Source organism: Eleutherodactylus coqui, chromosome 13, assembly GCF_035609145.1.
Source record: "Eleutherodactylus coqui strain aEleCoq1 chromosome 13, aEleCoq1.hap1, whole genome shotgun sequence".
NCBI lineage: Eukaryota > Metazoa > Chordata > Amphibia > Anura > Eleutherodactylidae > Eleutherodactylus > Eleutherodactylus coqui.
In genome coordinates this window covers 38154774-38167712 of record NC_089849.1, presented here as the reverse complement: position 1 = coordinate 38167712, position 12939 = coordinate 38154774, and the positions used below count along the sequence as shown (strand labels likewise).

Below are 12939 nucleotides of genomic sequence, written 5' to 3'. Positions count from 1 at the left end.
GTCCCAATACAATATCTGTAATAAGGCCCCCCAATAATAATGCTTTATTTATACTACTAGTCTTATATGGAGAACAGAGACCTTATGGGCTCCCCAAAAACTTAAAGGGGTTGTCCCGCGCCGAAACGGGTTTTGTTTTTTTTCAATAGCCCCCCCGTTCGGCGCGAGACAAACCCGATGCAGGGGTTAAAAAAGAAAACTGGATAGTGCTTACCTGAATCCCCGCGCTCCGGTGACTTCTTACTTACCTGGTGAAGATGGCCGCCGGGATCTTCACCCTCGGTGGACCGCAGGGCTTCTGTGCGGTCCATTGCCGATTCCAGCCTCCTGATTGGCTGGAATCGGCACGTGACGGGGCGGAGCTGCGAGGAGCCGCTCTCCGGCACGAGCGGCCCCATTCAGAAAAGAAGACCGGACTGCGCAAGCGCGTCTAATCGGGCGATTAGACGCTGAAGATTAGACGGCACCATGGAGACGAGGACGCTAGCAACGGAACAGGTAAGTGAATAACTTCTGTATGGCTCATAATTAATGCACAATGTACATTACAAAGTGCATTAATATGGCCATACAGAAGTGTATACCCCCACTTTGTTTCACGGGACAACCCCTTTAAGGGCCTAGATGCGACCAAATCTTTTACACTGCTTCTTTACCCTGGGTGAAGAAATGCCTAGCAACAGCAAACTATATAAAAAAACTTTAGAACTTTTCACTATGCAATGAAAAAGCTGCATTTGCTAGATTACCCCCTTCAACAAAATGTCATTTCGGTACAACTTCTGTCCCCGAGTAATAAAACCAAGACAAGCTTGTATTTATACAAACATTTTTACAACACAGATGCATTAGATGTCAAATGTTCTTTTGATGCCATTTTAGAATGGAGGAGTAATTATAGTCGGTGCTCAAATAAGGGACATAAAATCTACCTAGAATGCAGTAATCAGAGTCCCTTAGTCATACTTGATTCAGATGATTGGAACATTTGGTAAGACGTTGTTTTATGAAGTCACTAAATACACGTTTTTTATTTTATTTTACAATCTGCTAGGAAATAAATGCATTTACATTTTAATAATCGGCCTCCTGAGATCTCCGTGCCTGTCTCTCTCATTAAATGGACAGATTGTTACTTACGAGTCTACCATCAGTTCAGATAAGCCCGCACAGCCTTAGTTTATTATTTCAGTTAAATTAAAACTCAATGAAAATATAATTGTGGGAAATGTATTTTAGTGACAGATCAAACGATCCATGATTATAGAGCCAGAAGAACAAATGCTACAAGAATTTATAGAGAATTACCAATTTATGGCTGATAATTGAAGCAAAGAAAAGGTAGCCTGCGGTGAAATACTCGTCAGAAGATCAAATAAGAACTTATCTTGTTGATTTAAAGAGGTTCTACCAATTTTAGGTCAATTATTTTTTAATGCTAGATAGGATAAAACTGTGCATACCACAGAGAGACAGACTATATAGCTGAAATAGGGGTCTTGGAGGAAGGGGTCCCAACCCTGGTTGGTCCCATCCCAATTGCTATTGATTGGTGAGAACACGTGTGTCTTCCCTCTATAGAGTACCTGCATTATTAGCCAACAAAAGGCTGAAGGATTGGCTTAAAGATCATAAAGAGGTGCTAAAAAGAGGAAACAAGACACTGGGCCTTTCTGACCTGGGCAGCAAAACATGCACCATCATAGGTGGCCCCCTTTTTGAGCTTTTCTATGAGACACTTTTTTCTCCATTATGATAGTCAACTTAGTTGGTCAATCCAAATGTTTATTGACCATAAGAGATGAGCAAGCATACTTGCTAATGGCAATTACTCGAGCGAGCATTGTCCTTAGCGAGTACCTCCCCTCCGTTTTCCCCGCCGCTCCCCGCCCCCCGCCGGCACCCGAGTCTTTTCTTCTGAGCGGGCAGGTACTCGCTAAGGACAATGCTCGCTCGAGTGATTGCCCTTAGTGAGTATGCTCGCTCATCTCTATTGACCATGAACTGTGACAACCACTTTTTCCTAGACAGTACAGGTTTCCAAGCAATCAATACTTCCCTCCTCTTGAAAGACCATTTACACGGGACGATTAACGCTCAAAAGTCATTCAAACGAATGAAAATGAGCAATAATCATTCTCTGTAAATGCTAAAAAGTCATTTACAATTCGTTCACTATTTGGTATCACTGACTATTAGTCAGCATAAAAATATCTCAGGATCGCAGGCTTCTCGCTGCGTGTAAACACTCCATGCTCAACGCTTCATATAGAAGATGAAGCTTTAAGTGAAAAGCCCATGCTGAACTCTGCCTGTCTAAACGTTCTGCACGAGCACTAACGACCATAGCGGTGACATTAGTGCTACAATGTGGTCAGGTAGATATACATCAGATCTGTGGGATAATTCAAACTCCTAGGTGCCCGTGTACCCAGGGTTTGGAACTAATAGGTTTCAGGCATAATAAGGGCTCTCCTGCTCTCATTGTATTTTGCACACGCTCTATTTCCTCTACCTGTAAGGACCGTGTGTCTCCATTATGTATATATCAAAAGTGTTTTAAAACACCTGATATATTTTATTTAACTGTAGTTGGTTTTGCGGCCGTAATGTGTTCAGATACCTACGTTTTTAATTTTTGTGTAGTTCAACTCACATACTTTTTATTACAGGTATTGCATGACATAATATAGATGACATATGATGTGTCACAATTAATATAGGTTAACTGAGTAGAAAAAAGAGGTTCCCAGCAGCACAGCATATATCCTCACATAGAGCCAGGCAAAACAGTGTGCAAAAGCCAGTCAGGAAGCCTAAACCAGAGAGGCTCCAAGGGTGCAGTCAGGAATAAGGAAATAGTGACTGGCAGCATTCAGCAATGTAGAAAAATACAAGATTTATTTCCCCATTACAAAAATTACGGCAACGTTTCGGTCGTAATAGACCTTCCTCAAGCCAATACATATCATACAAAGTGCACCATATATATAGGAAATGTGAACACCATTAACCAATGACATACAAACATGCACAGGAGTGTCTCATCACTGATTACCTCTCTCCACACGTCTCAGCTGTTATCCGGCGCATCGTTGATGATGTCATCTTTAGTTGACCTCCTCACACATTGGTGCGTCCATCTAAGTTGAACCGCACCCTCTGTGCATGTGCCGAGCTACAACTATCGCGAGAACACGCTCTAAGCCACAGTAGGGCACAGCGGCCATGTCAGAAATGGGCAAACCGCACTAAAGGTGCGTCTGCGCATGCGCCGGTCGTCGGGCCCAGCGACCACGTCAGAAATGGGCAAACCGCACTGATAGTGCGTCTGCGCATGCGCCGGTCATCTGTCATCACAGAGGCCGATACTCGGTCCCATCACCGCGCCACAACCTTACTTCCGCATTCCACCTATATATTATATTATCTACTCGGATACCTCCTCAGTGCATTGGTCACCCGTAGTGATGCAATGCAGAGTGTCAGGATCGCCGATCATGCGTTACCACAACTGACACTGACCGCATACCGCATAACCTGCAGCATCTACTGAGAGGACCCCGATGTATATATCTATTAATGTCACATATCAGATGGATAAATATGAGGATAAAGAGTAAGTAAATTCTTTCTCCATCATACCTATCGCAGGGAGAATATATCTATCCAATATAATATAGATGACCTTTTATCATTACTGTGATGTTCTATATCTAATAAAAAGGGGTATATCAACAACCTACTGGTATTATCAAGTAATGTCCCCATATTCATCTAGAAAGTCATCCCTTCCAGGTCTATTCACGTTGACGAAGGCTATCTTATCTAATAATATACATTCTCACCCATAGAGTATGAATAGTCCAATGTTAACCCATTGTATAAACCAATAAAAAAGAACAGAACACCAACTGTTAACTGCCTAGTCAAATTGTGATTTTATTGATACTATACATCACTATGCATGCATCTATATTTTTTCTTCAAGATGATGAAGTAATGGACCGTCATATCTCAGACGTGTGGCGAGGGAACCAGCGAGAGACCAACAACCTGTGTAAACAAAACAAAAAGAATACAATTACACATATACCCATAAAAAATTCATTAATAAAACATATGTACAATTCATATACTGATGTGTGTAACAAGATTTACAGGAACGGCTGAAAAATGTACTCCTGATTAAGCCCTTTTGGGTGCATGGTGTCCAACTCGTATATCCATTTTAACTCACGCTTTTTTAATAAAAATTCTCTATCACCCCCCCGTGGAAGTACGGGGACATGATCAATGACCCTAAATTTGAACTGGCTGATGTTGTGTTTAGCCTCCAAAAAATGTCGCGATACAGGTAATTGTAGATTTTCCGTCCGAATTGTACTCTTGTGCTTCACCATACGTGATCTCACCTCCATAGTGGTTTCACCCACATACCCAAGGCCACATGGGCAGGTGATGAGGTAGATCACGTATGGTGAAGCACAAGTATATCTCCCCTGTATCTTGTACCTATTGCCCCTGAGAGGATGCCGAAATTCGTCACCCCTCACCAAATTGTTACAACAACTACAGGCAAGGCATGGGAAGTTCCCCTTCCTAGGGGGTTTAAAGAAACTCTGGACGGCTGATTTGTGTGAAGCAAAGTGTGAGTGGACCAGTTGGTCACCTATGTTTCTACCTCTTCTATATGCATTTATAGGCTTATTTTTAAATTCAGGTATTACAGCCCCATCTAATGTCAGCAGTGGCCAATGTTTTTTGATAATGTTACCAACGGTTCCACTAAGACTATTAAAGGTACTGACAAACGGAATCCTGTCCATTGTCTGTTTCTTTAATTTAGGTGTCAAAAGATCTTGTTGTGGTATTGCCCTAGCTCGTATGGCAGCTTTTGTGATGATTGGTGCAGGGTATCCCCTATCTAGGAACCTCCTACACATCTCATCCAATCTTAAATCAATGGTTTGATCGTGTGATATTCTTCGCACTCGTAAAAGTTGACTCCATGGTAGTGAGTCCTTCATGGCGACCGGATGGTTGCTACTATAGAGCAATAAACTGTTCCGATCTGTCTTTTTTGTGTAAAGATCCGTTACCAATCCCATTCCTTGTCTTTTAATCAAAACGTCAAGAAATTGGATTTCCACAATAGAGTAAGACATAGTGAACTGAAGTTCTGGGTAAATAGCGTTTAAAAAGGTATGGAATTCCTGTAATGTTTGGAGCGAACCCTTCCATAAAGCAAACACGTCGTCGATGTACCGACCCCAGTACACCAACGACGCCGCATATATGGAGGTATAGATATACTTCTCCTCAAATTGGCGCACAAAAATGTTGGCGTATGTTGGCGCCACATTAGAGCCCATAGCAGTGCCCCGTCGCTGTCTGTAGTACACCCCCCCAAACAAAAAATAATTGTTGCGGAGGATGTACTCCAGCAGCGACAGGGCAAACTGCATGCACTCAGAGGACATATCCGATGCCATCAGAAATTGTCTGACGGCATCTATCCCTTTATCGTGACTGATAGAAGTGTATAGCGCAGTCACATCAAAGGTGACCAGAATAACATCTTCGGTCATATCAAACGATGCAATTTTTTTCAAAAAGTCAGATGTATCCCTGATGTGTGAATCCGCCTCATCTGCAAAACGCCTCAGGACCTTGTCCAAAAATCGTGCGATATTGCAGAAGAGTGAGTTTCTGCCTGAAACAATCGGTCTCCCAGGGGGATTCTGGGGATCCTTGTGGACCTTTGGGAGGGTGTATAAAGTGGGAACAATGGGGTGCTGGATATCAAGGAATTTCAACAGCTTTTTATCGATCAAACCTGCCCATAGTGCCTCATTCAACATTCCCCTTAATTGTAATTGAAACCGTATGGTAGGGTCCGATCGCAATTTTTCATAAACCTTTTCATCATTTAATTGTCTGAACACTTCTGTTGTGTACATACTGGTATCCATCACGACTATTGCTCCACCCTTATCGGCTGGTTTAACCACAATCGCATCATCCTGCGCAAGAGAATTGAGGGCTTTCCTTTCCCTCATATTAAGGTTATTCTTAAGCCTCCTCTTGTTACCCAATGTTTTGGATCTCAGTTTTTCAATATCTTTTAATACTAATTTAGCAAATACTTCAATTTGAGGATTTGATGTAGGTGGTTGATACGTACTTTTGTTGCGAAGACCAGTTCCAACCAGGGAAAAAGACCCCGGTGTAGTGGTCTGTGCAACCGTACGTGATGGTTGTGAGGAAAATTGATTTTTAAGCCTTAAATTTCTGAATAAACGCTGTACATCAAGATTAAGATCAAACCAATTCATAGAAGTTACACAGCAAAATGATAGACCCTTGCCCAATACAGTCGTCTCATCTGATGTCAATACCCTGGAAGAAATGTTGATTACAATACCGTCACTGGTAGGTTCACAAGCTCCAACATCCACTATTTCCTGAAGTCCATCAGCGGTGGTCGTTTCGTGGATCGGGTCATCACCCCGTCGGGATCTCTTGTATGCCCTGTGATGTTTTCGTCCGCCTCGGCGGCACCGGAAGGTCCCTCTTTTCTCTTCATCCTGTTTGGATTGCCACGGCCTAAAAAAGAAGAAGAGGATGTGGAGGCACCCACATGATCATTCTTGGCCGAATCATCCGTTGAAATCGAACCACGAGATGAGAACCCAAATTGGTTTCTATTCCTGGGTTGACGGCGTCGTTGTCGTCTTTGTTTGGTATTCGATTCAAAGGGATCTGTGACTTTATTCTTTGATGTCTGCCAACAAAATACACGACCATAAGCATAATCGTCGACATCCCTAAACCACTTGGTTTTTTTTATACTCTCCAATTCCTCCTGATGTCGTTTGAGATATGTTGTTTTTTTCTCCTTATGTTTATTCCAGTCCTCTGGTGTCAAGATCTCTAGAATATTCTTTTCCAAGGAGGATATGCGAGCTGTACTCTCAGCAATCTCCAACTGTAAGAACTCAACATTCAAGACAATCATATCAAACGAAAATTTATTCACTATGCCTTCAAATTTTGAACAAAATGTCTTGTTATCTGCCATTAAGGTCGGGCGCACATGTGGGCGTAGCCCTCTCGGAATGCGTTTTACCTTAAAATATTCACATAGTGTGGACATGTGCAAAGATAGGGAGATGTTCTTTTTATTTTCCATCTCCCACTTCCGTAGTAACATATCCACTGTTGGCATTTCTAGATAGCTATTCTTGCGTGTAGCTCCTGCAATAATCTTGTTAACATCCACATCCGAATACGAAAAAATAACAGGCTTACCTGGTCTATCAGAGTCCGGGTATTTTTCCATTTTGTGCCTGTATCAGGTGCAAGCTGGATCTGGTTTGTAGATATCACTGAGTAGAAAAAAGAGGTTCCCAGCAGCACAGCATATATCCTCACATAGAGCCAGGCAAAACAGTGTGCAAAAGCCAGTCAGGAAGCCTAAACCAGAGAGGCTCCAAGGGTGCAGTCAGGAATAAGGAAATAGTGACTGGCAGCATTCAGCAATGTAGAAAAATACAAGATTTATTTCCCCATTACAAAAATTACGGCAACGTTTCGGTCGTAATAGACCTTCCTCAAGCCAATACATATCATACAAAGTGCACCATATATATAGGAAATGTGAACACCATTAACCAATGACATACAAACATGCACAGGAGTGTCTCATCACTGATTACCTCTCTCCACACGTCTCAGCTGTTATCCGGCGCATCGTTGATGATGTCATCTTTAGTTGACCTCCTCACACATTGGTGCGTCCATCTAAGTTGAACCGCACCCTCTGTGCATGTGCCGAGCTACAACTATCGCGAGAACACGCTCTAAGCCACAGTAGGGCACAGCGGCCATGTCAGAAATGGGCAAACCGCACTAAAGGTGCGTCTGCGCATGCGCCGGTCGTCGGGCCCAGCGACCACGTCAGAAATGGGCAAACCGCACTGATAGTGCGTCTGCGCATGCGCCGGTCATCTGTCATCACAGAGGCCGATACTCGGTCCCATCACCGCGCCACAACCTTACTTCCGCATTCCACCTATATATTATATTATCTACTCGGATACCTCCTCAGTGCATTGGTCACCCGTAGTGATGCAATGCAGAGTGTCAGGATCGCCGATCATGCGTTACCACAACTGACACTGACCGCATACCGCATAACCTGCAGCATCTACTGAGAGGACCCCGATGTATATATCTATTAATGTCACATATCAGATGGATAAATATGAGGATAAAGAGTAAGTAAATTCTTTCTCCATCATACCTATCGCAGGGAGAATATATCTATCCAATATAATATAGATGACCTTTTATCATTACTGTGATGTTCTATATCTAATAAAAAGGGGTATATCAACAACCTACTGGTATTATCAAGTAATGTCCCCATATTCATCTAGAAAGTCATCCCTTCCAGGTCTATTCACGTTGACGAAGGCTATCTTATCTAATAATATACATTCTCACCCATAGAGTATGAATAGTCCAATGTTAACCCATTGTATAAACCAATAAAAAAGAACAGAACACCAACTGTTAACTGCCTAGTCAAATTGTGATTTTATTGATACTATACATCACTATGCATGCATCTATATTTTTTCTTCAAGATGATGAAGTAATGGACCGTCATATCTCAGACGTGTGGCGAGGGAACCAGCGAGAGACCAACAACCTGTGTAAACAAAACAAAAAGAATACAATTACACATATACCCATAAAAAATTCATTAATAAAACATATGTACAATTCATATACTGATGTGTGTAACAAGATTTACAGGAACGGCTGAAAAATGTACTCCTGATTAAGCCCTTTTGGGTGCATGGTGTCCAACTCGTATATCCATTTTAACTCACGCTTTTTTAATAAAAATTCTCTATCACCCCCCCGTGGAAGTACGGGGACATGATCAATGACCCTAAATTTGAACTGGCTGATGTTGTGTTTAGCCTCCAAAAAATGTCGCGATACAGGTAATTGTAGATTTTCCGTCCGAATTGTACTCTTGTGCTTCACCATACGTGATCTCACCTCCATAGTGGTTTCACCCACATACCCAAGGCCACATGGGCAGGTGATGAGGTAGATCACGTATGGTGAAGCACAAGTATATCTCCCCTGTATCTTGTACCTATTGCCCCTGAGAGGATGCCGAAATTCGTCACCCCTCACCAAATTGTTACAACAACTACAGGCAAGGCATGGGAAGTTCCCCTTCCTAGGGGGTTTAAAGAAACTCTGGACGGCTGATTTGTGTGAAGCAAAGTGTGAGTGGACCAGTTGGTCACCTATGTTTCTACCTCTTCTATATGCATTTATAGGCTTATTTTTAAATTCAGGTATTACAGCCCCATCTAATGTCAGCAGTGGCCAATGTTTTTTGATAATGTTACCAACGGTTCCACTAAGACTATTAAAGGTACTGACAAACGGAATCCTGTCCATTGTCTGTTTCTTTAATTTAGGTGTCAAAAGATCTTGTTGTGGTATTGCCCTAGCTCGTATGGCAGCTTTTGTGATGATTGGTGCAGGGTATCCCCTATCTAGGAACCTCCTACACATCTCATCCAATCTTAAATCAATGGTTTGATCGTGTGATATTCTTCGCACTCGTAAAAGTTGACTCCATGGTAGTGAGTCCTTCATGGCGACCGGATGGTTGCTACTATAGAGCAATAAACTGTTCCGATCTGTCTTTTTTGTGTAAAGATCCGTTACCAATCCCATTCCTTGTCTTTTAATCAAAACGTCAAGAAATTGGATTTCCACAATAGAGTAAGACATAGTGAACTGAAGTTCTGGGTAAATAGCGTTTAAAAAGGTATGGAATTCCTGTAATGTTTGGAGCGAACCCTTCCATAAAGCAAACACGTCGTCGATGTACCGACCCCAGTACACCAACGACGCCGCATATATGGAGGTATAGATATACTTCTCCTCAAATTGGCGCACAAAAATGTTGGCGTATGTTGGCGCCACATTAGAGCCCATAGCAGTGCCCCGTCGCTGTCTGTAGTACACCCCCCCAAACAAAAAATAATTGTTGCGGAGGATGTACTCCAGCAGCGACAGGGCAAACTGCATGCACTCAGAGGACATATCCGATGCCATCAGAAATTGTCTGACGGCATCTATCCCTTTATCGTGACTGATAGAAGTGTATAGCGCAGTCACATCAAAGGTGACCAGAATAACATCTTCGGTCATATCAAACGATGCAATTTTTTTCAAAAAGTCAGATGTATCCCTGATGTGTGAATCCGCCTCATCTGCAAAACGCCTCAGGACCTTGTCCAAAAATCGTGCGATATTGCAGAAGAGTGAGTTTCTGCCTGAAACAATCGGTCTCCCAGGGGGATTCTGGGGATCCTTGTGGACCTTTGGGAGGGTGTATAAAGTGGGAACAATGGGGTGCTGGATATCAAGGAATTTCAACAGCTTTTTATCGATCAAACCTGCCCATAGTGCCTCATTCAACATTCCCCTTAATTGTAATTGAAACCGTATGGTAGGGTCCGATCGCAATTTTTCATAAACCTTTTCATCATTTAATTGTCTGAACACTTCTGTTGTGTACATACTGGTATCCATCACGACTATTGCTCCACCCTTATCGGCTGGTTTAACCACAATCGCATCATCCTGCGCAAGAGAATTGAGGGCTTTCCTTTCCCTCATATTAAGGTTATTCTTAAGCCTCCTCTTGTTACCCAATGTTTTGGATCTCAGTTTTTCAATATCTTTTAATACTAATTTAGCAAATACTTCAATTTGAGGATTTGATGTAGGTGGTTGATACGTACTTTTGTTGCGAAGACCAGTTCCAACCAGGGAAAAAGACCCCGGTGTAGTGGTCTGTGCAACCGTACGTGATGGTTGTGAGGAAAATTGATTTTTAAGCCTTAAATTTCTGAATAAACGCTGTACATCAAGATTAAGATCAAACCAATTCATAGAAGTTACACAGCAAAATGATAGACCCTTGCCCAATACAGTCGTCTCATCTGATGTCAATACCCTGGAAGAAATGTTGATTACAATACCGTCACTGGTAGGTTCACAAGCTCCAACATCCACTATTTCCTGAAGTCCATCAGCGGTGGTCGTTTCGTGGATCGGGTCATCACCCCGTCGGGATCTCTTGTATGCCCTGTGATGTTTTCGTCCGCCTCGGCGGCACCGGAAGGTCCCTCTTTTCTCTTCATCCTGTTTGGATTGCCACGGCCTAAAAAAGAAGAAGAGGATGTGGAGGCACCCACATGATCATTCTTGGCCGAATCATCCGTTGAAATCGAACCACGAGATGAGAACCCAAATTGGTTTCTATTCCTGGGTTGACGGCGTCGTTGTCGTCTTTGTTTGGTATTCGATTCAAAGGGATCTGTGACTTTATTCTTTGATGTCTGCCAACAAAATACACGACCATAAGCATAATCGTCGACATCCCTAAACCACTTGGTTTTTTTTATACTCTCCAATTCCTCCTGATGTCGTTTGAGATATGTTGTTTTTTTCTCCTTATGTTTATTCCAGTCCTCTGGTGTCAAGATCTCTAGAATATTCTTTTCCAAGGAGGATATGCGAGCTGTACTCTCAGCAATCTCCAACTGTAAGAACTCAACATTCAAGACAATCATATCAAACGAAAATTTATTCACTATGCCTTCAAATTTTGAACAAAATGTCTTGTTATCTGCCATTAAGGTCGGGCGCACATGTGGGCGTAGCCCTCTCGGAATGCGTTTTACCTTAAAATATTCACATAGTGTGGACATGTGCAAAGATAGGGAGATGTTCTTTTTATTTTCCATCTCCCACTTCCGTAGTAACATATCCACTGTTGGCATTTCTAGATAGCTATTCTTGCGTGTAGCTCCTGCAATAATCTTGTTAACATCCACATCCGAATACGAAAAAATAACAGGCTTACCTGGTCTATCAGAGTCCGGGTATTTTTCCATTTTGTGCCTGTATCAGGTGCAAGCTGGATCTGGTTTGTAGATATCACTGAGTAGAAAAAAGAGGTTCCCAGCAGCACAGCATATATCCTCACATAGAGCCAGGCAAAACAGTGTGCAAAAGCCAGTCAGGAAGCCTAAACCAGAGAGGCTCCAAGGGTGCAGTCAGGAATAAGGAAATAGTGACTGGCAGCATTCAGCAATGTAGAAAAATACAAGATTTATTTCCCCATTACAAAAATTACGGCAACGTTTCGGTCGTAATAGACCTTCCTCAAGCCAATACATATCATACAAAGTGCACCATATATATAGGAAATGTGAACACCATTAACCAATGACATACAAACATGCACAGGAGTGTCTCATCACTGATTACCTCTCTCCACACGTCTCAGCTGTTATCCGGCGCATCGTTGATGATGTCATCTTTAGTTGACCTCCTCACACATTGGTGCGTCCATCTAAGTTGAACCGCACCCTCTGTGCATGTGCCGAGCTACAACTATCGCGAGAACACGCTCTAAGCCACAGTAGGGCACAGCGGCCATGTCAGAAATGGGCAAACCGCACTAAAGGTGCGTCTGCGCATGCGCCGGTCGTCGGGCCCAGCGACCACGTCAGAAATGGGCAAACCGCACTGATAGTGCGTCTGCGCATGCGCCGGTCATCTGTCATCACAGAGGCCGATACTCGGTCCCATCACCGCGCCACAACCTTACTTCCGCATTCCACCTATATATTATATTATCTACTCGGATACCTCCTCAGTGCATTGGTCACCCGTAGTGATGCAATGCAGAGTGTCAGGATCGCCGATCATGCGTTACCACAACTGACACTGACCGCATACCGCATAACCTGCAGCATCTACTGAGAGGACCCCGATGTATATATCTATTAATGTCACATATCAGATGGATAAATATGAGGA

General features: G+C 42.8%; 1 protein-coding gene across 1 annotated transcript; it reads right to left on the bottom strand.

Annotated features, from left to right (window-relative positions):
- Window positions 1-8680: 8680 nt before the first annotated feature.
- Window positions 8681-11747, bottom strand: LOC136587355 (uncharacterized). The gene is made up of 3 exons (XM_066585925.1): window positions 11359-11747; window positions 9766-11272; window positions 8681-8719 (listed from the first exon to the last, which is right to left on the bottom strand). Exons 1-3 carry the CDS (start codon window positions 11745-11747, stop codon window positions 8681-8683), a joined length of 1935 nt encoding a protein of 644 aa, XP_066442022.1.
- Window positions 11748-12939: the final 1192 nt, after the last annotated feature.

Coding starts and splice junctions, on each gene's coding strand:
- LOC136587355 (XM_066585925.1), bottom strand. CDS start 11,747: ATGGCAGATAACAAGACATTTTGTTCAAAATTTGAAGGCATAGTGAAT. Junction 11,273..11,358: donor AGGAATAGAAACCAATTTGG/GTTCTCATCTCG, acceptor CTTCTTTTTTAG/GCCGTGGCAATCCAAACAGG. Junction 8,720..9,765: donor AAAGACAAGGAATGGGATTG/GTAACGGATCTT, acceptor TTGTTTACACAG/GTTGTTGGTCTCTCGCTGGT.